Raw genomic sequence first — 27,187 nt, 5'->3', positions numbered from 1 at the left:
GTGACTTTCTGAGCAGGAAATGCTTTGAAGTGCACCACTGTACTAAAAATAGCAGTCTTCTAGGTAGTGTGTTTAAACATACTCTTCTGCAGAGAGCAGCAACTGACAGGAAGCCTTTCTCAAATGGCAGAGAATATTTCCAGCCCTGCCATACCTTTTTCCCTTCCTTGGTGGGATGATGGTTATCAGGCTTTATTAGGCTGATTGCTGTTCCAGTTACGGCAGCTGTAGGGGAGGGGACAAAAGAGGGACCTGCTGGGGACACTCGGCGGGGTTTTTCCTACGGCACCAACCGTAGTAGGGCTGCTGCTGTCAAGCACCACAAGTTCTCATATGGTTCACCACTGTTAGAAAGGGAAGAGAGTGTCCTTGCCTTCTCCTGCTCTCCCAGACTGTCCACTGCCAGGAGCAGCCCCTGTAGTGATCAGGAGGTGGTCAGATGTGGCAAGCACTGACTGGCAGCTTGGAGGGGAAGGAGAGTGAAAGTGCAGGAGAACATTAGAGAAACATCATGAACAATGTTAGATATTACCTTGCTAAAGTAGCTCGTTCTCTGAGAAATCACTTGGGGGAGCGTGGAACAAAATCCTAATCTCCACAAGTGTACTCTCCTCTTTTTTGTTCAGTAGACCATAAAGACAGCCTTTTTGACAGGGACTTTGCTATACAACAGTCAGCACAAATGCTGTTCCAGGAATCATCTCAAGTATGTACATTTTTGTCCTAAAGCTCAGAAAGTGTTCTGGTGTTCCTCACATACTTTATCAACTCTGCTGTGCTCATGCTTTATGTGGAACCAGTATCTTCCCAATACTAACATATTTTCTCTACACGTCACTCATCTTTAAAAAACCTATTTCTGGTTTAATACTCCAGAATCCATTAAGTTCATGAGGAACATTTGTTTCTTCTTGAAATTCTATTAAAACCTTAGAATGGGGATTCCATTTTCTGAATGTCTTTCAATTAGAGTTCTGCTTTCAAATGTTAGTCATAGAATAGCTTGATAATTTAATAGGATTTCTAGCCAATTTTATGTTTATTGCAGTTACCAGGGAGAAAAATACTGTACTGGTTCCACTTCTCATTTCCTTTTCCCTTCTTTTCATAATCCTTTAATTTATTGCCAGTTTGGAGCAAGGATTTGATTTCGTTTGCCTATTATGGTCAAATGCTTTGCCCATACTTCTGAGGTTGATGAGCTAAACTTCAAACTTATGCAAGTCAGGTTTAGTTTCAAGTTGTGTCCCCACCAAAAGACATCCTGTTGTAAGTCCTTAGAATACAGGGCCACAGTGCAAGCTATGGGCATTGCCTATGGCAGAAAGGAGCTTTCTGGAGACTTGAGTATCTTATCCAGTCCTTCACAATCCATGGAAGCTAGGTTTTGAAACAGCAACTTTTGTAAACCAAATTTCATGTTGAAGTGCAGCTGCCTTTCAGTACAGCTGAAAAAATTCTGTAAACTCTTAAATTTAATCTGTATTTCTCTATATGACAGTATAAAATAAGTACTTTTTCAAACGTAAAAATATCCCTGAGAATTATTTGTCTTACACTTTCTGGAACTTAGTGCCCAAGTTCTACAGAGATTGTTATAATTTCATTACTTAGACATAGTGAAAATACCCACACAAGAACTTTCTTACGATGCTTAGCACTTTATCAGGTGCTCTTTTTTTTTTCTTAATTCCTGGCAAATAATTGCTTCACAGGGAGCTCAGGGTGTGCCTTCTATTTACATAAAATTCAATTTAGGCCATTAACAAAATAAATATAAATAAAAGAAAAATCCTATGAATCTAACCAAGTAAATATTTTAATGCTAGTTTCTGCACATATGGTGCCATTTGAGAATGAGTCTGGAAAGACTTAGGCTAACATAGATTGGTGTTAATTCCAAATATCTTGGAGCTTTTGTAGCAGTTGAGAACCCTTATAAAAATATAAAGATGAAACATTTAATATTGATTATTAAGCAAAAAAAGGAGAAGGTTATGTATTTGGGTTGTTGTAATACATCTGTTATATTTGGCCTTTCTTTGCCACTTCTGAGAGGAATTAAAAGCATCTTCGGGAGCACAGTTTTCTGACACATTTGGATCAATATGTTCTTCATTTTTTTAGGTTGGTTTTGAGGTTGTTTTTTCTATATATCTATCTAGTGTTTGAACGAAGAATTGCAGTAGCCAGAATGCTAAAAGAAAAGATGACACAAAATCCCCTATAAAACCTACCAAAAATCTCCCCCTGCAACATATTAAACTTCCCTTTGCTGTTGTCTCAGATACATGTAATGAAGGCCATATGTCTTAATTCCCCCAAAGAGTACTGAATCATCCTTCTATAATTTATGATGCTCTATATCAGTCTCTTCTCCTGGCTCTTGTGGTCTTCTTGTACCAGATCTCCCATCGCTCAAACTGCAGCTCCTATAAACATCACTCATGGCTGTCTCTTAGAGCGCCTTTTTGAATGTGCTTATCACCTGTCCTTGAAGTGATTTAAGCTTCATGTAATCACATTTGATTCCTTCTGGCTCAGCCTTTTCTACTGATGTGCTGGGTCCACCCAGCTGCTTGTAATTGCCTGGAAAGCAGTGAGTCATCAGAGGGATTTGTCAAGAACAGGTGATCTTGGACCAGCCAACCTGTTTTCCAAGAGGGTAGCAGAATTGTTGGCATAAGGGAAATAGTGTGTCAAGGTGTTTAGATTTGAGTAAGGCCCTTTTCCATATGGCAGGGTAGAGGTGCATGGTCAAGATAAAACTGCTGTGAGTAATGAGGAAGCTGTTTGGAAATCCCTCCCCACACTTGGTTATTGAAGAATTCACTGTCAAATGGAGATGCTGCAGGACTCATGCAGCATCTAGAGCTGCTCAGTGTTTTAGTTAACCTAAATGACCTGATGTGACAATAGAGATTGGTAAAGTTGAGTGTGGCACTTGAATGTCTGCAAACACACTGGAGGACACAATTCAGATTCAGCTGCAACAAAGAAATACAGAGACAAAATGTTAGAACATTCAGGCTGAATAAATGCTCTTTATTATCATTACTTAATAATGTCTCAGGGGTTTTTTTTCTGTGGGGTTTTTTTTTGTTGTTCTCTTTTTTTTGGTGTTTTGTTGTTGTTGTTGTTTATGAGGGGAGAAATGACTAAATAGGAGTTTTCCAGAGCTGTTCTAGGGATCATAGTGATAACAAGATGAGTGAGAGTCAGTAAATGTCATGTAATTAAAAGAATCAAATGCTTTTCTGGAATATGCCATCAAAGCATACTGTGTGTAGAGGAAATTTTCTGCTTTACCCAGCAGCTATAAGGCTTCATTTTAAGTCCTGTCTTGGAGATGGCTTCAGCAAATGTGTGGATCAACTGAAGGCAATACACAGGAGCAAAAAGAGTAATGAGTGGCTGAGAAAACAGGCTATTTGCTGAAGAAAGTTCATGAGTTGAGATTGTTTATTCACTTCAGCTTAAAACACAAAAGGGCACATGTTTTCAAATAGAGAAAAAGTTAGAAAAAGAAAGGGTAAAACAGTATGTTCTCCAGATTCAAAATATGATTGGAATGAAGGGTCTTAATCTCTGCGTGAGGGATTTTGCATTGAGATTGAGGAAAAAAAATACAAGAGTAGTAAGGATGGCAGAGTGCTGAAGCCAATCCCCAGGGAAGCTGTGGATTTTCTGTCTCTGGATGTCTTTAACAAGCAACTGTGTGAACTTCCATAGGGAATTGCATACACTGCTTTTGCCTGGAGGCTTTAAATTTCTTCCAGTCCTCTGATTCTCTGATTTCCTACCATTTTGCCAATAACACCAGCCCCTAGATCACCCACGTGCTGCCTTTTAATGGAGTGAATTCCCTCCTCTTTTGCACCATATACTACAATTTATCTGACTAGGACATGATGTAGAAAGAATAAAAAATAATACCATGATCATTTGCAGTCAGTCACCCAAAAAAAAAAAAAAAAAAGCACATAACAGCGTAACCTTTGGGCATTTTAGCTACCTTTGAATAAAATAGCTTGACTTCCCAGGAGCAGGTTAGATGTGGTGGCAGGAGTTCTGTACAGACTAATGTACAGGATGCTTCCTACCTGGCCTGTGAGAACCTCAGTAGGTATTTTAAAGCCATCTCAGGTATTTCTACAGTATCCTGTGATATGTGGCCTAAATTTGCTATCAGTAAGAAGTTCATGATGTGGGGAAGGACAAAAAAAAAAAGCCCAGGAAGAATTTTATTTCAGTTCTGCACATTTGTGATGTTATTTCTCAGTTCCCCATCCTTCACGGGTAGCTGCTCACCCTGCCTCTCCTCTGTCATTGCACATTTCCTAACAAAGACAATGATTTTGAGTAGATATTTGTTATAAATGTGGTTATGATTTATTTACTGTTCAAGATGGTAGTAAAGTGAGACCAGACATCCTGTTCTTAATTATTACCCAAGTTTTATCCTAATCAAGGGTTTAGGATTGGAGAATATAGTTGCAATAATTTCCACATTTCAGTCAGAAAATTATTTTAATTCTGAGAGGTTTTAGAGAAGCTTACAAAAGAGAATACCAGTGAAAATCAATATATCAAATAAAACAAGCAGGTCAGTAATTATGTTAGTGTAAGGTGAACTTAATTTTTCTCCCATCTTTATTTCATTAATTTTGCACTGAATTTAAATTAAATTCATATGGAGATTTCTCTTGTCATACTCTAGAGAAGTTATTTTCAATGTTTTGGGAAGTTGGGAGTAAAATAAATTCCCAATCCTGTGTATATATCTTGCCAGTTAACTTATGTAGAGTTATTCAGTGTTCAGGTTTTGAATATAACAAAAAAAAAGGCGTATGGGGAATTGATATAGCTATAAAGTAACTTTCCAATTGTATGCTTTTAATCAAGTCATAAAGAGACTAGAAATACAACTGTGCTGAAAGAAATATTGGTTGTATCTACATAAACCCCCACCTTCAGCACTCCTGGCTCCCCTGTTATCCCTTCTGTCAGGACTGATCACAGAGTGCACAGGGAGGAATCCCCCTGTTGCCCAAGGTATGGAATGATATGTCCCAGTGCGGGGTTTTGAAGGGTGCCAGTGGCACACTGGGCTCCCCAAAAGCAAGGCAGAGGAGCCCTGGAGGCCTGCACAGTTCCCTTCCAAAGGTTTGTGAGCTGCCTCCCCATCAGGGCTGTTGCCAGACACATCGGCGGCCGCTGCGGCTGTGACACTGGGGGGTGCCTGGCTTGGCCAGCAGCAGGCGAGCAGCGAGCTGTACTGTGGGTTTGTGTGTTCTTTGTTGCAGCCAGGCAGTGAGTTGGATAACTTGGAAGAGATTCTGGATGACCTGCAGAACAGCCAGTTACCACAGCTTTTCCCAGATAGCCGCCCAGGCGTGCCAGCAGGCTCGGTCGACAAGCAAGCCATCATCAATGACCTCATGCAGCTCACCAGTGACAGCAGCCCCGGCGCGGCAGTGGCCACCCAGAAGCCAGCAATGAGGATTTCACAGAGCAGTGAGTGCACCCCACCCTCCACACCGAGCTCGGGAACCCCCCAGTGCAGGGTCCTGGTGCCCCCAGGTCAGCCAGGGAGGAGCTGGGCAGCTCCCAGCTCTGGGCTGGTGTTGTGCGGTGGCAGGGCGCCATCTGCGGTCATCCCAGCTCCAAGCACACCGGAGCTGTGTCTGCTCACACACCCTGCAAGTCTGTGTCCCCGGAGACGTTGTTAGGGGGTACCTTCAAATCAAACATCCCCTCCTGCGCTGACAGGTGACGCTGTGGTTGTCAGGGTTTTGGCATGGAGAGCACGTGCATTCTCTTGCGATGCAGGTCATTCTTTTCTGGCAGCTCTTGCAGCAAAGCTTTTCTAAGCATGAAGGAGAGTCTTCTTGTAAAACCACAAGATTAATAGAAGGACAGAAGATTAAGAATGCCCAACTTTAATTTGAGATTGTGGCTTTTAGATGAGTCACTTCCAGCTGACGGCTTTCCTTAACCTTATTAATCAGCTTGCAAATCAGCATTGAAATGTTGGTTTGCCATCATAGTATAGTGGAAAGCAAGCAAGACAGGAGTCTTATCAAGTACTAAGGTTGAATAAAATAGCATAAAAAAACGCTGCTTCATTTTTTGCTCCTGTTGGCTAGGATGGCCACATCTATTTACTTCGTTAGATGAGCTCTAGGTATGTTTTCTTATAAAACATAGGGTTTAGATAACATTTTTAGCCACTCTGATAATAATAAACTAACACTGCGCCACTTTCAAATTCACTCAAATTACTTAGAAATGTTTAGATAAATATTAATATTCTATGAATAAATATTAGTGCATAAATTCATATTAAGGCCACTTCAGATTCTTAAATTATCACTTGTTATCCATGTTGCTCAGAAAAGGATGCTTGGGTTTTATGTACTTGCTTTTGCGAGTATAGAAGTACTATCAGCAGCACCTCAGAAATCAGAAGGGAATCTCTGTGCATGTGAAGTCTTCAGCATATTCTTCCTGAAGCAAGATCTGTTTGTTCCTTCCAGCCTTTTGGCTTTCTAGGGGTAGCATAGCTTTAAATCTGCTTTCAAAGCTACTGGCAGTAGAGTAACAGTATGACTGTAAATGAGAGTGGCTTCATGGTAAAAGCAGCATCCTGTTTTCCATCTCAATTAAAACCCTAAAATATTTCGCCCCCCCGGCTCAGTCTTGTGTCTGTGCCTGATTCCCCTAGGAACTTGTTCCTTGTGTACAGTAGAAGACCATACAGAAAACAGGTCCACAGAAAAAGTGAGGGGCCTCTCATGTGCTCATAAAAAAGCAAAGTAGAATGAATGTCAAATCATATACAATTCCAAAAGAGATTTGGTTATTTTTATGGTTGGTTTTTCTAATAAAATAACCAACTTCAATTTTACAGGTTTTAATGAATTACATTTATTTTCAACAGACAAATATTTTTGTCTGTTGAAAAATAGTAAGGCTGCTAGATCTGCCAGATTGCTGGAGTCTCTTATATGGGGGATAGGGAGCCTTCTTCAGTCCCATCCTGACAAAGAGTAGAATAAGCAGGAGGTGGATGTGATCTAAGCACCATCACAGCTCATCAACTCTGTGGTTATTTTGTACCACATTTCCAGGATTCCTTTTTGTAATATTAGTTGGTGCTGGCAAAGCTGCACATAAAATAACTCATTTATCTATGTGATGTGTCAAACTTCTGGAGCAAACTGTTCTGAAATTGTCACTGAAGTTTAATTTTGCTTCAGTCCTTAGACTTCGTGATGCTTCTAATCTTGAGAAAGTAATTTTTGCTTCATAAGTAAGTTTTGTTTGCTTAGTTGATCAGGAGACAAAATAAAACATACATTTTGTGGGTAGGAATTAGGTGTATGTGATGTGATATATTTTTTGTACACACATACAAGCAAATACACCTGGCAGAGAACTTACATTAAAAGAAAGTACAATGAGTTCCTGTCATCTGATTTTATAAAATAAGTCAGAGACCTCTGTTGTGAGATATTTCTGTGCGTTTTAACAAACTTATTAAGCCTTATATAAGTTTTCAGATTCAAAAGTAGCACTACTTCAATCTAAAATAAGAAAGTATTAATTTAACTTCTCTGTAATGTGATGAACACAAAAATGAAGAAGTCACCGTAAGGATGCTGTTCACATCAGAGCCTCTTCTAGAGGAAGCTATCAGAAAGTATTGCAAATAATATTCTCACAAAAATGTTTAATTTACTTGCATGTATTTTATGGGTATGATTGGAAATTGAATCAAAGCTACAAGGTCAGTGTTCGATTCATGTTTGAGAACTAGTTGAGCACACAGGATGCTTTCATGCATTGGAACATTGCCCGAAGACCAGCTGAGCCAGATGCTTGCCAGTCACAGTCTGGAACTCACTTTGCTGAGGCATTCTGCCGTTTTATTTGCAGAGGCTGATACTAAAAGCACAACCTAGAAGAAAGTAGTTAATAAAGGTGGCACGCTCTGTTTCTGGACTGTTGTTTTGTTGTTGCTGAATCACAAAAGTATTTTTTTTCATTAGTGACAAAAAATTAAGAGGGACATGTTGAAATGGGGCTGTGGGATCCAATATAGAGTCAGTCTGTCCTTCATTTTGGAAACTTCTTGAGGGGTACAGCTTATGCTGGAAAACTTTCCAAACTGAGATAATTCTTAACAATCTGCCTCAGGATGGCATCTGCATGCAATTACAGTCCTACTAGGTATAAGATTAATTGGCAGTAGTATGCATATCACATTGTGGTGTATTTTGCTGTAATGGCTCTTCTGTCAGTTAAACTGCATAATTTAAAGTTTTTTTTTAATATACGTCATATCTGGTTTGTGTTTAGTGTCAGAATGTTCCATTTTGAAATTTATACTTAAATGTCAAGAAGGGATGTTTCTCAGACAGATATGGAGTGAGTAAATTATGCAATGTTAAATAGCTGAACCCAGGAGCTTTAATTGTGTCTAGGTTCTTTTCTTCTTTTCCTTTTTTTTTTTTTTTTTTTTTTTTCAAACCTAGTGAAGTTTCCATTCTTGTAATTTTGCTTTTTTCTTTGCTCCTCCTGTCTAGCTTTTAATAACCCACGAGCAGGGCAACTGGGCAGGTTATTACCAAACCAGAATTTGCCACTTGATATAACACTGCAGAACCCAACAGGTGCAGGAACTTTCCCACCCATAAGAACGAGTAGCCCCTACTCAGTGATACCTCAGCCGGGCCTGATGGGCAGGAATGAAGGGATGATAGGAAGTCAAGGAACTTTAGGCAACAGCAGCGCAGGTAAGTTGATTTTCCTTTTTTTTTTCCAAGTACACTTGAGTAACAGGCTATAGCATGTGCAGTTTAACATTGGAGTTAATACCAGTGCAGATTATTACTCTCCATGTAGTCTGGAAGCAATTGTGTTTTGTGAGATGTTATGTTTTGGCATATTTATTTTGAATTTCTGTGTCTGCATATTTTTAGTCCTGCCTTTTATGCACTGCTTTTTACCCACCTATAGAGATGGGTCTTTCAAAATGAAATCATGGGCAATAGTGTTGCCCTTGTGACGTTGGCTTTGCCCTCAATTATTCTTTATTTAATAGCCTTATCTCCTTTTTGGGAACCATCAGATCTTGCAATTAACAACACGTTCACCTAATAATGAACAAACATATAGCCTGTTTGACAAGAAAAGTCTGGCTGATGGATTTATTTCAACTAGTGCATAATCTGAGATTGTGTAAGCGTGCAGCAACCACTGTACGAGCTCTGAGTAAATAAATGGGCATTGTAAATCCCCTCAGCTGGCTAATTGGTGTCAAATTTGTATATTTAGTTGGCATCAGTATTAAAAGAGACATGCAGCCAAAAGCTGAAAGATTTTACTTCAGCAGTTTAGAGATCAACTTGTATTCTTTCAAGTGTCCTCTTACTTTCATGTTCTGTATACATATTAGAGGATTTTATTCATCTTATGTATACAAGTTCGAGAATATTATTGTGTCCTTGCCTTGCTCTAGCACAGCACATCTTTCAGCTGATAAAATATGTACACAAATGGACTGAACCTGGGGATGTAACACTAAAGAAAATTTTTTACAGCAGCTGAAACAAAGACCCTCTTCAGAGGGTTTTTTCTGGTTGTATGTCACCAAATATTTGAACTGATAAGTAATAATTGTGTGGCTTTTAGTATTCACTTAGGGATGTTTTATAATGCAACTGAAAAGACCAATCTGAACCAGTAGTCCAACCTGAAATCAGTGTTTTATCTAGTCTCTTGACTCATATAAAATTGAAATGCATAAATACTGTGTCTGCCGTCTTTGCAGCTTGGGGGTTTTTGTGTTGGGTTTTGCTTGAGGCTTTTTGGCTACTGTCAGAGTGTAGTATTTGATATATTCCAAGTGTAAATAAAACATATCAGTTGTTTACAGTAGATGTGGGAGGACTTCCCCTATAATAACGGTAATGAACTTCAACATCTATCGGAAAGTTCCTGTGAGTAATTTCCCTGCACTTTACATCAATCTGAGATTACCTGGGTGAGCCTTGAAGCTCTGAAGGCTCTGGGTTCCAAGTGAAAGAAGCGGCCAAAAGATGTTTGCAGAACACAAATTGATACTCAATCCTTCTAATTTGTAAGTGTGTTTAGTGTTAACATGTTGTTACTCAAGTCCCCATGCTCACTTAGCACTTGGAAAGTGAAGCACTGACACACATCAGCAAACGTGATTCATTTCCTGAGGAAGGAAGTTAAGGCTATCCACACACCCTCAGCACCTGTTGCAGACTACATGTGGGAACACTTACCCTGAGCAGCATTTTGGAAATCATAAAAGAGTCTTCCTCTTGTAAGATGTATCACAGTCTCCAGTCCCTCGACTAAGTAGCATAAGGCATCGTTCCGTAGCTTTGCACATCTGGATGGGCAGCTGTGGTACAGTGTGCTTTGAGTGAAACTGCTGCATTGGTATTGCTGAAAATGCAGCTTCCTCAGGCAGCAGTAGTGTTAAGGCTGTTCTGATCATGCGCTGGTACCTGAGTGTGTTTGGCTTTTGTGCAGGAATGATTGGTGGCAATGCCCCTCGGCCTGCCATGGCATCTGGAGACTGGGGCAGCCAGGCTCCTGCGGTGAGGGTGACCTGCGCGCCCACGGCTGGCACCATGAACCGGCCGGTGCAAGCGGGCATGATCCGCAACCCCACGGCCAGCATCCCCTTGAGACCCAGCAACCAGCCTGGCCCAAGGCAGATGCTTCCATCTCAGGTCATGAATATGGGTAAGTCCATGTGGAGCTTTCCTTTTGGCGCACACTGGATTGTTAAAGACAAAGCAGGAGAAAAAAAAAAGAAAGTAAGAAATCCTCAGTTCATTTATAGATTCAATAAGAACCATATCACAGTGAAATTTTCCTGTGAACATGGGAAAGAGGGTGTCTAAAATGCTGAATTTTAACACATGTTTTGAGATGGACAGTTCCTGCTACTCTGTAGCGCCACGGTTGTGTGGCCAAAGAAAGAGGACATGAGGTTGCCTTGGTTCACTAAAAACTGTGGAGTTTTTTTAAACCACATGCTGTGGAATGATAATTGTTCCTGGTCACCTATAAAGCAAGTGCATTATAATACTGACTCTATGTGCAGTCTTTTTCTTACACTTGTCTTACTCAGTTTTTGCATTTACGGTGTGATATCTGCTATTTTATAATTCTGAACTATCAGAATACTCATGTTTTCTCAAAATTTAAAAGGAAATTTTAGCAAGAGAATAATGATGCTTTTAAGTGTAATGTTGTTGAAGTCTTAATGCTTTTGTTTGCTTTTACTGTAATATAGGTAACTCAATTGAAAGAACTAATATGCAAGTAGCTTCTCTTCAGAAAAGTTGCATGGTTATTTTTTCTTCATTAGGGCCATCTGAATTGGAAATGAACATAGGAGGACCTCAGTATAGCCAACAGCAGGCACCTCCAAATCAGACTGCACCATGGCCAGACAGCATCTTGCCTATAGAACAGGCAACTTTTGGTAATCAGAACAGGTGAGTCTTGTTGTCACATCAGATCACAGAGATTTTGCAGGCCTGTAATTTACACACCTCATGGAAACTTAAGTTCTACATAAAACATTCACCAAATGTACATCAATTTAAATTTTGTATTATTTTGTGCTTGTGATATGTACGTGTGTTTCATTTACATTTATAAATGCTCTCTTTGCTGTGTAATGTCTTGAGTGAATTGAGAGTTCTGTATCACAATGAATGCTGCCAGCACTTGAGGTATAGTTGCACCATTTTTCACCTCTGGAGCATTAATGTAGGCATGATTCTGTCCGATTTTGCTGTTCTTATTGTTAACAATTACACTTAGCACTAAATGTGGACGAGTGCCAGTAATACTAGCCATGACTGTGTAGTCGTATCTGTCCCTTCCTGCAGCAGGGTAGCATTTTAAGTGATGTAGGACATGGTTAATTATGTTTTGTTTGAGTTTTTTTAATTGACCTAAATTCTGTAAAAGAGGAGGAAGGAAAGATGAAGTGAAAGGAAGGCTGCCTCTTCCCTGAAGTTAGCTCCTCCTCAGGTAATCAGACTGCAGTTTGGTCACAACTCATTAACTCATATGTAATGTATTAATAACTTCATTTATTATCAAGACTTTTAAATGGTGACACAACTGTTGTAAGCAGCTTACATGTCTTAAAAAAGAGCCATGTCTTCTCCAAAAGGTTTGCAGCTTACTTTGGAGAGACTTCGCATATATGGAATGTCTAAGGAATGCAAAATGTTGCATTTTTCATTCCTTAGACATTCCATATATGCAAAATGTTGAAATGTTTTCAATTGCGTAAGTAGTAAATCAAGGGATCGCTGAAAAGAAAATTAAGTAGATACATTTGGGAAAAAAGTATGTTTGAAAAAAATGTTAATCTTCTGACTACATTCTCCTAGTTTTCATTAGGATGCCTGAAATTATTATCCATAAATATATGTGGCATTTACTTTCTTATATTCTATGCTTTTCGAGATGTTTCCTAGTGTTTCCCTCAGTTAGCATATCCATATGCAAAATGCACTGTTTGTATAACTGAATTATTCACTTTAAAAACCATGTTTCTTAAAAGAAAATACAGGGTCATGTCTGGTCAGCAAGCCAGGCAGTTAATTCTTCCATTTTTTTACCTTTGCATTTGTCATAATTTCCTTATAGCTGATTAATTTCCTTGTTTCCTTATAGTTAATTTCCTTATAGTTGAAAATGGTGGAAAAAATTCCCATTGCATTGCATCTGAAAGTAACAATATTTTGATCATTTACACCCCAACCAGAGACAATAAATTGGTTGATGCTGCCATTTCTTGCTTTATTAATCTCCAAGATTGCTATTTTTATAATCTGATGGTTGCCATATATTAAATGAGTAAAAATAATTCTTAAATTAAAAATTAAAATTGTCAATGGGGTATATAAAAGAAATGGAGAAATGGTAAGTAATTGTCATTTTTTAATATACAGAATTTGACAGATGTTTGGTTTTCTTTATCATGAGTGTATTCACTCATTTGCAGTTTCAGAGAGGATTTTTTGCTAGCCTCATCAATTGTTTTTCCATATAATAGATCCCTTCTTAGAAGTTATCTTTGGAGTTTGTAAGCAGTTTGAATCAAAGGATTTTTTTTCTCTTTCCTCTTTGCCGATTTATAATTTTATCTATGAGAGTTAGAGAAATTTCTCTATATATGAGTTTAATTAATGCTTTGCAATGTTTTAAAAGTGTATTGTATATCCTTCCTATTTTTTTAACTGTCTAGGATCCAATTAAAAAGAATATATTTTTATTTGTTTTCCTGCCTGCCATCCTTTTAGTTCATTCAGTGTGCAGCCTGACGATGCAGCTCTCTCCCACTTAGCTTTGACATAGAAATTAGACTTCCATGGCAACCATATATCTCATTATGGAAACTAAATACACAAACATGTTTCTTTGTTTTTTCTAAAGAGACATGTAAAAAGGGTTCACATATAGTGCTCTTCCTCCCTCCATGGGTGACAGCTTTTGTTGTATCTGAGTAATTATGTGGGATGGGATTCTTCCACGATGTGCATATTGTAGCTGCCTTTTGCCTGTAGAATGCTCTGCTCTTTTTCTTTTCTGTTGCAGTTTTGTAGTGGCATGCATGAAGCAGGGCAGGTGTGTGAACTGCAGAACAAAAACATGTCATTTGGCTGTAGATAAGGTCTTATTTCAGATTTAGTTTGTTTCTCAGGAAATTTTGTCCTTTGGGTTTATAGCAAACCTTTATTCTGCCATTGTAACTGCAAGTGTGCTTCGCATACAAATTCAGAGGTGAGATAAGTAGGATTTATAGAGTTACCACATGCTGCTTGAGTTACTGGATTCTTGCTGATGTTCTTCCAAGGCACATAACAAAGTGCATAAACTGATACCCAAATGTGCATTTGGGTTGAGGTAATGGAGTGTTTTGCTGCAAGCAAAAAGGTGAATGTCATTTTCTCCCTGCTTCCTCATGCTTCTGCCCAGCTCTTTCAGATGTTCAGCTTGTGCAAGATCAGACAATCCATGGACCTGTTAGTGACCTCTTTGGCTTGTTTAGCCTGATAGAAAACCAGCTGAGGGGAGAGTCTATGGAAATGAGTGCTACTTGTGGTAGTATACTTGATCTGACATGAGACATTCAAAGTTACAACTAGTTTTAAAAATAGTTGCAACTAGTTTTAAAAATAGTTACAGTTATAGTTTAAAAAAGCTACAACTAGTTTTAAAATTTTTTAGTTATTTAGCCTTCTGTCTTCTGTATTCTATACTGACTTCTCAGTTCCTCTGTTGACCCTGTAATATGCAGTCAGCACTTGGGCTACCTTTATTGGGCTTTCTTGCTTGTTAGATACACCACACTTGTAGGGTCTTGACAGGCATTAGTCTTTGGGTAGCGTAACTTCCATCCAGAATAACTTTTTAACCAAAATTGGCAATGATTAGAACAATTTCTGTCTCTACTTGTTAGTTCAGTGTGAGTACTAATCCTCTGATATTATTTCATGTTTTCCAGCAGCTGTTTACCAGCCCTGTGTTCATGTTTTGACAGGCAACCATTTGGCAGCTCACCAGATGATCTCTTGTGTAATCATCCTTCATCAGAGTCACCAAGTGATGAGGGTGCTCTTCTGGATCAGCTTTACATGGCATTAAGGAATTTTGATGGTTTAGAAGAAATTGATCGTGCTCTAGGAATACCTGAACTAGTGAGCCAGGTATACTGAACGTGGTATTTTGCATGTATCAGATGTTGCTTTTATAAAATATGTTGTCATGGTGGAATTGTAAAAATTGAAAACACTTCTTACAAGCTAGGATGGTGGAAGTCCATTTAATGGCTCAGTGTCACCTGAAAACTTTCCCTCAGCCCCTGGTTTCGTCTTCCTTCCTCTCCACTGCCACCCTCACCTAGATCTCCTTCTTCTGACCTGCTTTATGCAACTAAACTGACCAAAATAAAAAATTGGTAGTCAGAGGAACAGCTGTAGGGGGACAAAAGGTAAGATCATGGCCAGCAACAGAATATAGGAAAGAGGAAAATAAGAGCATGAAGACCTAGGAGCAGAGGAGCAGGGTCAAGAGTTTAGTGTGGTGGTGGCAACAAGATTTTGGATTAGCAAACCTGAGATGAGTAAATTCACCCATGGTTTTTTCCTTTGTAGATTAATGTGTGTTGAGGGATGAGATTTGTCTGAGGCAGCTGATTCAATTTCAAGCACTTAAACTGTAAATTTTTTGTCTAAATTTTGAACATGCTTGCTACACTCTGTTCTGTGCTTTTTCATCCATTCTTCCCCAGTTATTTTTGTTGACTTCCACGTCATTCTTCCCTGTTTCAGTCTTATATGGTACAAAAAATGGTAGTAAAAATAAAAGTATTTTGAGTAAAAGTAAGTTCCTGACATCTCTGGCATCAGAATTTTATTTCCAAAATCAATATATATTTGTACAATGACTTAATGTTGTTAGAGGAACCTGCAATACCCATTTCATTCCCCAGCACTCATCAGCACCCTGAGCATAACTTGTGAACCAGCTCTGCATTTTAGATATGAAATAGGACCAATGAAATTCTGCTTTGAACATGAGAAAGCTATCTCCAAGCCTATTTGGTACAAAACAGAAGTCAGTGAGGTGTAGAGCTGGAGATACAGTTTATTGGTGAACTTCAATTTTGCACAATGAAAATTCCATGCAATATTATAGAGGTTTTGGAATGCCATCACCAAAAAATATGAATAATGGTTTATTTCAAACAAAGCAGTAAATATGTTTCTATTTAATTAATAATGCAGTGGAAACAGTTAAAGGATCTTGCAGATAAGAGGACTGCTTCATTTTAAAAACGTGTTTCTTAAAATAGCCTTCAAACATTTTACAGCAGCTTAAAGACTTTCTTTCATGAGGGCACTGAAATTTAGATTAACTTCATTTTCAAGGTCAGTGTGGAATAAGCTATAAAATTATTCTGGCTAGAGCAAATATTAGGGGAATATCTAAAATGGAATTCAGAATTGTGTTCGTTTATTTATGCTAATGGATAATCAGTTAGTGCAAAAGTGCCCTGAACGAATTAGGCACTCTGTTCACATTAGCTTCTGTAATAGTTTCAGGCATCTTTATTTGAAGTCATTATTTTGTTTAAAGATACTGATAAAAATCTACTTATTCATTTGTAATACCTTTGAATTTATCTCAGATTCAATGGCAAAAATATAGTAGCATCGCTTCATTTACAGATTTTGATCTAGCATTTGTCATTTCGGGTTTTTATTCATTAGAAGAGTAATGCAATGTCTGTGTAAAGAACACAAGAAAGATAATGGAGTTTCATTTAAAGAAAAAAACAACAAAACAAAGGAAAAGAGAGAGGAGAAATTTGTCTCCATGAGTATGTTTTGATAGTTAAATATACAAGTTCTGCTTATTTTTAAGTTTTAAATTGAGGTAAAGAAAGCTAATGTAATTTTCTGTTTCAAAACATTCCCATCCTAGAAGGTTGTTTTCGCAGGCTGTCTGTATTGGTCCCGTATAATTCTCTGGAAAGCCATTTCCCACCAACTGTTCCTGTTGTTGGTGTGTTTCCACAGAGCCAAGCTGTCGACCCCGAGACCTTCCCGAGCCAGGAGTCCAGCATGCTGATGGAGCAGAAGGCTCCGGTGTTCTCGCAGCAGTACGCGGCGCAGGCGCAGATGGCGCAGGGCAGCTACGCGCCCATGCAGGACCCGAGCTTCCACGCCATGGGGCAGCGCCCGGGATACACCGCCCTGCGCATGCAGCCCCGGCCCGGCCTGCGGCCCGCCGGCATCGTGCAGAACCAGCCCAACCAGCTGCGGCTGCAGCTGCAGCACCGGCTCCAGGCGCAGCAGGTACAGCCCTTTCTGTGCCCAGCTCTCCCAGGTGGCACATGTGGTCAGCTTGCTCCAAACAGAGCGGGTCTTGCTTCCTTCCACTTCTAAGCTAAAATTTAACAGGAGCCACAATGAGTTTTGGCAGGATAGTGCTTTGCACGTTCTCTTTTTTGATTTTTTTTTCTTTTAACGTTGTTCTTTGTATAATACAATACAAGAACATGACCAGTATTTAAGACTAAATCTCACTATCTTTGAGCAAGGTTACATTTGTGCTTTTTGTTATATACATATTTTTCTATTTGCTGTTATCTTGACTATTCTGCCAATCTAACTGCTTTTATTGCTGCCTGTTGCCTATATCCTACATCCTTTTTTTTCCCATGCCCTTGGTCTGTATCTGAGAATTAAGTTGTTATTTCTTGTTGTTTTTAAATATACAGGTTTGTAGTACTATCAGTGGGATATCAATGCTTATTGTATTTAAGGAGGAAAGATCATTTCTGCCTTCAGTCATCAGGATAAGGTCTAATTTGGGGTAAACCTCAGCAGTCCAGTCCCAAAGTGAAAAAGAGCATGAACTATGAAGGGAGCATGTTTTGTATAAACAGCGTAGTGCCTGGGTTGTTATTTTTATGCTGTATTATCTCTTTAAGAAACAGTATTCTGTGAGTGGGAGTAGGATTTGAGGAAAATTAGTCACTGCTTGGATAATGTAGAACTAGGTCTACAGACCAGCTGATCAGGGAAGTATATCTGTATGACTCTGTATGTAGCACTTCTTTTTTTTCCCTTTCCTTCTAAAAACTTTTGGGTTTTGGTGTTGGGGTGGTTTGGTTTTTTTTCTCTTTAGAATCGGCAGCCACTGATAAATCAGATCAGCAGTGTCTCCAATATGAATCTGTCTTTGAGAACTGGAGTGCCAACACAGGTGAGAAAAATAGTACCTTTTAAAAAAGGAAGTCACTTCCTTTTTTGCTTTCTTGCCCCAATATAATGCAATAGTAATGCTATGTGGCAAGTACACTATCAATACAAATACTGTAATCTGTGTGATAGGGAGTATTTTGCTGTTTCATTTCTGAGAGTCATTCCCATTTTTACATGGGATGGATGATTGTTTAATATAATTTGATATAACTGCATTTTTAACCATGCTTCTCATTTCCTAAAGATGTGTGTTTTTAATGAGCTGCTCCATTTGCAAATGCAAATCACTGCAAATACAAATCACTGAAGCCTTAAACACTGGTATTATTTCAGTTACTGACTCTTGCAGTGTTGGAAGTCTTTCCCAGCAAAAGCATTAGCAAGATTATCCTCTTCTGGTTTGTATTTCTGTTAGTTGTGTGATGAGGGGGAAAAAAGCTGTAATTTGAGATTGCTCTAGTGGAGATGCCTCTGCTGGCTGGGTTGCCTTGGAAAGGTTATTGATGGATGGGTGGCGGTGGTTTTCCCCCAGGGCCCCATCAACGCGCAGATGCTGGCGCAGAGGCAGCGGGAGATCCTGAGCCAGCACCTGCGGCAGCGGCAGATGCAGCAGCAGCAGCAGCAGGTGCAGCAGCGGACGCTGATGATGCGAGGGCAAGGCTTGAGCATGACTCCCAGCATGGTGGCCACCGGTGGCATCCCGGCAACCATGAGCAACCCGCGCATCCCGCAGGCAAATGCTCAGCAGTTTCCATTTCCTCCAAACTATGGTACTGGTTCCACTTCCTCTCTGTGCATTTTGTCAGTCCTTACCTCCCCCGTGTTCCCCCTAGTGCTGGGTCTGAGCCCCTGGTCCACAGGCTCTTGCCTGGTGCCCTGGGAACAGTGAAAAACATGGCAGTTTTGGACCCCTTGGAGGTTCCACTTCCCTAGCTCTAGTACCAGTTACTCTCCAAGCACTGCTCTTTCTTTGAGCAGCAGCAGAAGTGCAGTGTGTGTGTTTATTTATCTATAGATTTATGCAGATAAATATGTGTACACACATACATGTGTATGTATTTGCTTGATGGACTCTGAATTTTGAGTGAACTAAACAAAAACCTCTTCAATTTAAGTAATGTAAATCAGTTTTAGATAAGGCATTCCATTTCCTATCCCTAACCCAATGTGTAATATAATTAATACTGTTTCCTTTCTTTGTTTTACAAAGCTACAAACCACTTTGTTCTGGGAAGTTACCTTCATACAGTTATTGTTACACAGTTACTTTATTTATACCTACTGTGTAAGTTATGTTATAATTATATTAAATAATATGTTATGTGAAAGTTCTATTGACATAACAAATTATGTCCATCCAATCTAAATTTGATACCTACTCTCAGATTATAAGACTGGTTAAAGACACATTTGCAGGTATGAGCTCTTGGTTTGTTTTAACTCTGAATGTAAAGTGGGTAAATTTCTCATTTTCTTCTTCAGGTATTAGTCAGCAGCCTGATCCAGGCTTCACAGGGGCCACCACTCCTCAGAGTCCACTGATGTCACCAAGGCTGGCTCACACTCAGAGCCCCATGATTCAGCAGTCTCAGGCTAATCCTGCCTATCAGTCCTCTACAGAGATGAATGGGTGGGCACAAGGGAATATGGGTGGTAACAGGTAAATACAGAAGAAAACCTAAATGAACATACAGAGTAATTGGGTCACTTATGGTCTACATGTATTTTTGGGCTCATTTTATGTAACTGTTTGCTCTTTGTTTGTTGCTAATTATCTATCCAAAAAAAGATTTATTTTCAATTTGGCTTGACAAATTGGTTTAATTTGTCTTCATACAAGGCAAAGTGAGTGCATAGCTAAAAGACCTGCATCCACACAATGCATTGTTTTGTTTGTTATAACTGATCAAACACTGTGTGCCCTTAAGAAGCACCTGTGCTGCATGGTGAACTCCAGCCTAATGTTTGTGTGGATGCATTTCTTCTGCATATGATTTTCATCCCACGCTGCTTTTGACATGGCTGGATCAGCTAAACCAGAGACTGTGCATTCTACTGCTCTGGAATTGCAGTGAATGGATTACCACCTCCCACTTTAAATGCTGGAGTGTAACCAGGTTCAGCCCATTAGTATTTGCACATGCTGGGGGTCAGCTGTCATTCGCTGACAGCATTGCAGCAATACCTCACCCATGCAGTCACCTTTACAGCCGAGGCCCCTGCCCCAGTGGGTGTAGCTCTAATAATCAGTCTGTCCAAATCAAATGGGTTGGATGATGAACACTATCACTAGGCAGCAATGAGCTTCCAGATGGCAGTGATCTGAGCTTTTCCTTGGAAAATGGGAGTAGCTGTCAGGTACAGCCTGTATCACTTGGGACTAGGGTGCACACAGCTGTCTCTAGCACAGTGCTTTTGTCATCCTGAAGTTCTCAGGTTTACTGTCCCTAGCACAGCAACAAATCCTTTTCTTGACAAAGATTTAATAAACACAAAACACTAATATTTTATTGATGAGGCTAATCCAAGTAAAGTTCCCCCTAAAGCAGCTGATTTATCTCTTATCCTCATCCTTGTCCATGCCTCATCCTCATGTTCTTCCTGAAACATCTGCAGGAGGCATAGTTGCCACTGTCATGGCTTTTGCCAAAAATGGTAGCAGGGGCAGCTCCATAAGTCCAATGGCTGGCTTTGCTAAACTGCAGCTCTACAGCAGAGACATGTCAAATGCGCTTACACAAGCCACTGAGTATTCACAATGATCTGTAGTGTACTGTTTCAGCCATCCAGATAACAACTTAAAAGCGGGGTTAGGTGGCCTGAAAAGACATGGAATTGGAAGCAAGAGAATGGTGGGATTTTCTGGGTTTGGTCCTGTGCCCAGAATGCCATTGCACTCCACCAGGTCTCAGAGTGCACAGCAACAGCCTAACAGAGTACCCAAGTGCATTGAGTATTAACCCTGAAAGATTTCCTCAGCTGTGGGAGCAGTGCTTCACAGGGAATGGGAAGTCAGCCACTGATGCTGGGACGCAGTAGCCCTTCCAGTATTTCAGTCTAATGCACATCCTCCAAACAGACACATTGTCAGTAATAATTCCTTCTTTGGCTGTTGGATTATGCTCAAAGACTAGAAAAGATTGATGTGTAAACAGTGTGTAAACATATTTTAGGAAATGTAAAGAAGTCTGTCATATAACTTTCAGCATAATGGGAAGGAAGATACTGTCCAGAAAGCATTTGGACTGAATAAAGTCTAGGGTGAGGTTTCCCACAGTTACTCCCCCGTAAGTTGTTCAGAAATGCCCTTAAAGAAGCATAGGTGGTAATTATCTTAGACTTTACATTGTTTCTTACAGTGCCACATTTTCAAAACCTGATGCTAAGACCTAGTAAATAAATTTCTGCACAATTGCATGTTTGTATTTGTGAGCCCACTTGCCATAATTGTATGTGCAAATCTGGTATTCATATATGCAAATAGCCTATTTTGCAAAAAAAGAAAGTTTATTACCCTGTCTACAATATCAGCTCAACAGTCCTGCACTGTACTAACACTGGAGGTTAAAGGTGTTTTCCTCTCTATCTAAAGATTACTTTAAAATACATACAAAGCTCCTTTAGGCAGCTAATTGGCTGTTCTTGCATGTGCGTAACAGATTTGTACTCTGCCATAGTTTCACACACAGAGGCATGCATTTTTGTACACAGACATGGGACCTTAAATTTTGAAAATCTACTCCTTATACATTAATGCAGTTGAAAACTAGCTTTTCCTTTGAAGTTGGAATAAATGACAGTATATACAAATTCTAGCTTAAGATACAATTTTAAAAGTTTCTTAGTGGCTTCAGCATTCTAAGTCTGACACATTGCTTTTTCCATTCCTTGCTGTAGCATGTTTTCACAACAGTCCCCACCACATTTTGGGCAGCAAGCAAGCACCAGCATGTACAACAATAACATGAACATCAGTGTATCCATGGCAACCAACACAAGTGGTATGAACAACATGAACCAGATGACAGGGCAGATCAGCATGACCTCAGCGACCTCTGTGCCTACATCAGGGTTGTCCTCCATGGGTCCTGAGCAGGTGAGAATCTAAGTTGTGAGATGACAAGCTAGAGGATTTGCTTTTACTTCCAGTAGATTTTTAGGTCCACTGCATTATGGTTCTCTTACTAGTTGCATTGAGAAATGATGATGTTAAAAGGGCTTTGGTTTTAGCTCTGCACTTGAAGCCAAGGTGGCCAGTGAGGTAGAGAGGGCACTGTAGCTAGCTCCTGGACTTCCACGGGAAGCACATGCTGATGGTAGCTCCTGTTCCAGTAGGTAAGTGTCTGTAGCACAGTTGCAGTTGCTGATTTTCCTGGCAGTGGAGACTAGAATTGGATGGCAGGCAGCTGCTTCCTAGAGAGAAGAGTGAAAGCTGCCCATGTAGGCAAGGTTTGAAAGATGCTTCAACTGCCACAGTATTTGTAATCCCAAGCAATAAATATTAAATCAGCTTTCAGAGTTATCCATGTGGCAACTTTACAAGCACTAAATGCACATTTTTTGTAATGTGGTGCATATAAAATAGGTTACTGAATCAATAGGTAAGTAACCTGTTCTTTTCTGCTGAGAGGATGTTTACATACTCATTTGACACTGCTACTTAGGATATCTGAAATAAGAAAAAATAACATTTCTGTTTGTCAACCTGCAATTAAACTCTCTCAGTACATTATTAAATGTTTGAAAAACAAATCCTTTTAATTAACAGGTTAGTTAATTATATAATATAATTAATTAAGGTTAGTTAATAAATATATTTATTTCAAAGCTGACCTTCAGCTTGTTCAAAACACAGCTTGTTCAAAAATACAGGCTTGAAATTATGGACTTAGAAATATGAAGACATACCTCTTATGTCTTCAGGTAACATCTCCTGCTATGGACATCTCTTGCTATAACTTTTTTCTGATACCATAATGTTCCAGTTTGAATTTGGTTATGTTGATGGCTTGTTAATGTATGACTTTTTTCCAGCCTAAATTTGATAACAGAGTATTTACTTTTCCAATGTTGTCCTTTAGCTTAAATAGCTCTTTTCTTCTCCTGTATTTTAGAAAGATTCTATCAACATTTTTTTCGTTAGTTTGGGTAGATTTTTTTTTTGTTTAGTTTTGGGTTTTGTGTAAACCAAAACTTGTAAGCCAAACAAGCCATGTTTTTTCAGTCTCTTAGGCTTTAAACTCCCTTTGCTTTCCTGCAGCTGTTCTAGTTTGAATCAGTATTTCCTAAGCACCAGAGCCATGTGCATGACACTAGTTCTTCCCCATTTCTCTTGGAATACTCTGACAGATATAGCTGCAGATCACATTTGTCTTTTACAGCTGCTACATACTGGTCACCCAAAGTAATTTCGATACTCCCAAACCTGTCACTTCCTCTGATATTCCCTGTTGCTAAGCCAAATTATAGCAGACTTTCTTTGTTATTAGTTACCGAGTTAATAGAGTTGCACACATTTACTGTAGTAAAACAGTAGTAAAACCCAAAAAGAAAAGAAAGGGGATTTAAAGGTTATGACCTGATCTGATTTCTCAGCATACCCATGCTACACAATTTTTCTTAGGAACCTGAACTGACAAACTGCATTGTAGAAAGAGATCTGGTTTTATTTCAAAGATTTCCATGCAGGCTACTGTTTCACCTGGCACAGCTGTCACACTTCTTTTCCTTCCTGTTAGACTACAAGATCTTGTTTCAAGATAACATTTATCTAACTTCCAGTAAGCTAAATAGGCTGAGGTTCTTTATACATCTCAACATTTGAGTTTCAACCTATCAGTCCCTTTTTTGGATCTGCTTTAAACTCTGTTGTTGTAAACTCCTCCTAGAAACGTGAATTGATTAACCAGAGACAATAGGTGACCAAAGCTGTGTAGAGTCAAGTTCTGCTTGTAATTTCTCTTCCACTGTATGGGTTGCCTTGGTTCTTTTGGTGACATGTCACACTGAAACCCTTATGATGGTCCCCCAAATTCTCCTCAACACATTCTACATAGATGAAACCTGCATTCTTTATTCCCAGGAGTATTGCCTCCCTCGTGTTTCCATCAAACTGCATTTCTTAGATTGAGTCTGTTAAAGCAAAGTGCTGTGGTTCATTCTGTGATAGTAACCTGTTTTCCTCCTGATTTACCACCCCAGCATTGTGTCATCTGCAAGCAAATCTTTATGCTTGGTCTAGGTCAGAGGTGGCCACCTGACAGCTGAGGAGCCATTTCTGGGCCACAGGACAGTACTTTTTAGTCTTCAGGAATGTGCTGTACTGTTTTGCATTTTCTTTCTTGAGAAACACAAGTAACTAAAAATGTATACTTGAATACTAAAATTGACACTTTTTTTTTCCTGTTTTCAGGGCATAGTGTTTTACTTAAGTGACATCTTTATTTAGCAATTGACCTAGACTCTGCTGAACTTTTTCTTGTAACTGGTGGTTTTCAGAATGACTGTATTTTCTGTAATTCTGCTGACTGTTGCCATTTCATTCATTCTTTGGGGTTTTCTTATATTGTCACCTACACTTTTGTTTACTTAATAAGTGTCACTTTGTTCCACAATCCATAATTTGAACTTCACATGCTTGTCTCTTTCTAACCGCAGTGAGACTAACAGTGATTCACTGTTACTCTCTGCAAATGTGTTCTAGCTTTTGAAAAGAACTCAACATTGTTACTATTGGATAGTTTTGGAAGTAAGATCTTACTACCTAATAATAAGCAGCTGTGCCTGGACTGACTTACCTGGTGAGAAGCAGGTATATTACCCCTGGTGCCAAACAGATTTTGTTGGCTCTCTCCTCTCTTGTTGTTCCTACATGATAAGATGAATCCTTTGACTAAGAAAGCAATGCTGTAAATTTGGCAAATTACACAACTAAGCATGACAGACTTTTTGCTTGTGCAGAAACATACAGCTTCAATACTTTCCTGTGACTGTGTTCAGAAAATTGTGGAGACCATCCTTAAGAAAAGCATGCCACTGCACATTTTCCCATTTAATGTTACCTTTCTCCCATTGCTTACAAACAGAAGAGTATTGTTAAAACTAAGTCAGTAGCTGGTATAATTTAGCCTATGTGTTATCTCATCAGGCTTTGAAAAAAGTGTGCGGCGCTTTGCAAGCAGCAAAGCCACATGAAGTTAGGAAGGTAGTTACATGTTTCTGCTTTCAGAACTTTGATAGCAGGGATTTCCTCTTCAGATAACACTGACATAATTTATGGAACCTGCTTTGTAAAATATGCATAAGGGTCATAGTATCAGGAATGAAATCTTTGCTGTTGACTGTGAAGCAGAATAATATAAGTCAAACACATGCTGTACAAGAGGAGTGCCTGGCTATACAGTCACTTCCCTGACTTTAGCATCGTCTCAGGAGTGGATGTTGGTACATGCAAGTAGCAGAATGGTCTGTAATGCTCCTTCTCTTTCCCAGCCCTCCTCCCAAGATTTTTTTAATTCATTCTCCTTAATAATATCTTGTTACCAATAGGTTAATGATCCTGCTATGAGGGGAGGCAATCTCTTTGCAAACCAGCTGCCTGGAATGGATATGATAAAGCAGGACGGAGATGCAGCACGGGTAAGAAATGGGGTATAGGCACAGCAGAACTGTGACTATACTGTGGCTGGAGCGGGTACAGTCCCTTTTTACTTACCAAGTTACAAGTGCCCTGGATAATAGTAATTAATGTGAGGGAGGATTGCTCTGTAGACACAGAGACGGGAGGAAGGACAGACAGACGGACAGACAGACTGAGGGCGGCTGAGCGACGCGGGAGAGCCGCCACCTAGCGGCGGCCTCCCGGGCCGGGGCACGGTGACGTTCCCTGCTGTTAAAAAAGAGGAACTTGAGTAACAGGGGAAATTGGAAACATCTGTCTGAAAAGTTAATAACATGAGTGAAAATGAAGAACGTGAAAGTACTGAGGCAGAAGTAATACATATATTTTACTGTATCCCTGTCCTTTTTGTATTTATATGTATTTAAAACTTCCTGGACGCCAGTTCTTCTCACATCTTCATCTTGCTCATACAAACATGCAAGTGGCTGTCTCCAAGAGTGGGGGATATGTACATAAAGAGTCTCTTCTGCAGCCATTTCATGGTCACTTTGATTAATAAAAAGATGCAGTGTATTCTGGTCTACCCGAAGTTGTTACATACCAAGGCATTATTACAAAATGATAAATTGGTTTGGTTTGGAAGGGACCTTAAATATACCTAGTTCCAACCCCCTGCCATTAGACCAGCTTGCTCAAAGCCCCATCCAACATTGAATACTTCCAGGGATGAGTCATCCACAACTTGTCTGGGCAACCTTCCAGTGCCTCACCACATTCATAGTAATGAATTTCTTCTTATATCTAATCTTAACTTACACTCTTTCAGTTTAAAGCCATTTCCCACTGTCCTGACACTATATGCCATTGTAAAAAGTCCTTCTCCAGCTCTCTTTTGGGCCTTTTTAGGTACAAGAGATGGTGGAGAGAAGTCAGGGTGCAGGTGGAAAAAAGTTAGTGGCATGGCTTTTGGCAGGGAATCTCTGGGGTGTAAAATTATAATAATAGAGTCAGTGTCACGATAATGAGAGGGGACAGTAGCGATGAATATGAGAAGCTTTGTTTCACCTGAAGAAAAACAACTTCTTCCAACCTTCCAACCAATTATTTTGAAAAGGTACATCAGACTGCACTTCATGATTTTGCATTTATTCTACTAATGTACCTCTGACTGTCAATGAAAATGGAGTTTATATGCTCTATAAATACCTTTCACTGAACTTTGATCTGTAACAAAGGTTAAACTACTTTTTTCATGCAGCTGAGCCATAAACTACTCCTACAAAGCTTTGTTGTTTTTTTTTTTAAGAAAGTTTAAGCTATGTAATTAATGTGCAACTTCTGCATTGCATAATTTTTTTCAAGTCGCTGGTATAGTGGGAGTGTTTATTTAGTGTCTCTCTGGAGATACTGTTTCCTAAATGTGCACCCTGAAAATAAGGAAATACTTGGATTTTCACTTTTGTTTCCACTTCAAAAACCACTAACAGGGTCCCTGAACTGCCTCTCAGCATGTTGTTAGAAAGAGGAGTCAAAGTTTAGTTTGTCCATATTAGTCAGGGCATGAGGGATGTGAGTGTGGTGTCTCCATGCTGTGATGACGGAAGGAGCCATGATCAGGGCTCAGTGCTGCCCATGGCTGGTCACACTCAAGTAGCTCCAGCTGCACCAGCCAAACTGGGAACAGGAGATGTACAAAACATGTAGGACCTTGTTTTTC

General features: G+C 39.5%; 1 protein-coding gene across 3 annotated transcripts in view; it reads left to right on the top strand.

The window, feature by feature from the left end:
- The window catches only part of NCOA2 (nuclear receptor coactivator 2), a 186,870-nt gene that overhangs the window by 154,504 nt on the left and 5,179 nt on the right, over positions 1-27,187 (top strand). For all 3 annotated transcript variants that reach the window (XM_030266319.4, XM_030266320.4, XM_030266321.4), the window contains 11 exons: positions 5,307-5,517; positions 8,592-8,801; positions 10,573-10,788; positions 11,420-11,549; positions 14,618-14,783; positions 16,659-16,937; positions 17,773-17,850; positions 18,382-18,619; positions 19,332-19,509; positions 21,747-21,945; positions 25,398-25,487. In XM_030266319.4, coding sequence (XP_030122179.1) covers positions 5,307-5,517; positions 8,592-8,801; positions 10,573-10,788; positions 11,420-11,549; positions 14,618-14,783; positions 16,659-16,937; positions 17,773-17,850; positions 18,382-18,619; positions 19,332-19,509; positions 21,747-21,945; positions 25,398-25,487 — 1,995 coding nt within the window. The remainder of the gene's footprint in view (positions 1-5,306; positions 5,518-8,591; positions 8,802-10,572; positions 10,789-11,419; positions 11,550-14,617; positions 14,784-16,658; positions 16,938-17,772; positions 17,851-18,381; positions 18,620-19,331; positions 19,510-21,746; positions 21,946-25,397; positions 25,488-27,187) is intronic.

This window comes from Taeniopygia guttata, chromosome 2 (assembly GCF_048771995.1).
Source record: "Taeniopygia guttata chromosome 2, bTaeGut7.mat, whole genome shotgun sequence".
NCBI lineage: Eukaryota > Metazoa > Chordata > Aves > Passeriformes > Estrildidae > Taeniopygia > Taeniopygia guttata.
This window is presented reverse-complemented; position numbering and strand designations above follow the sequence as displayed.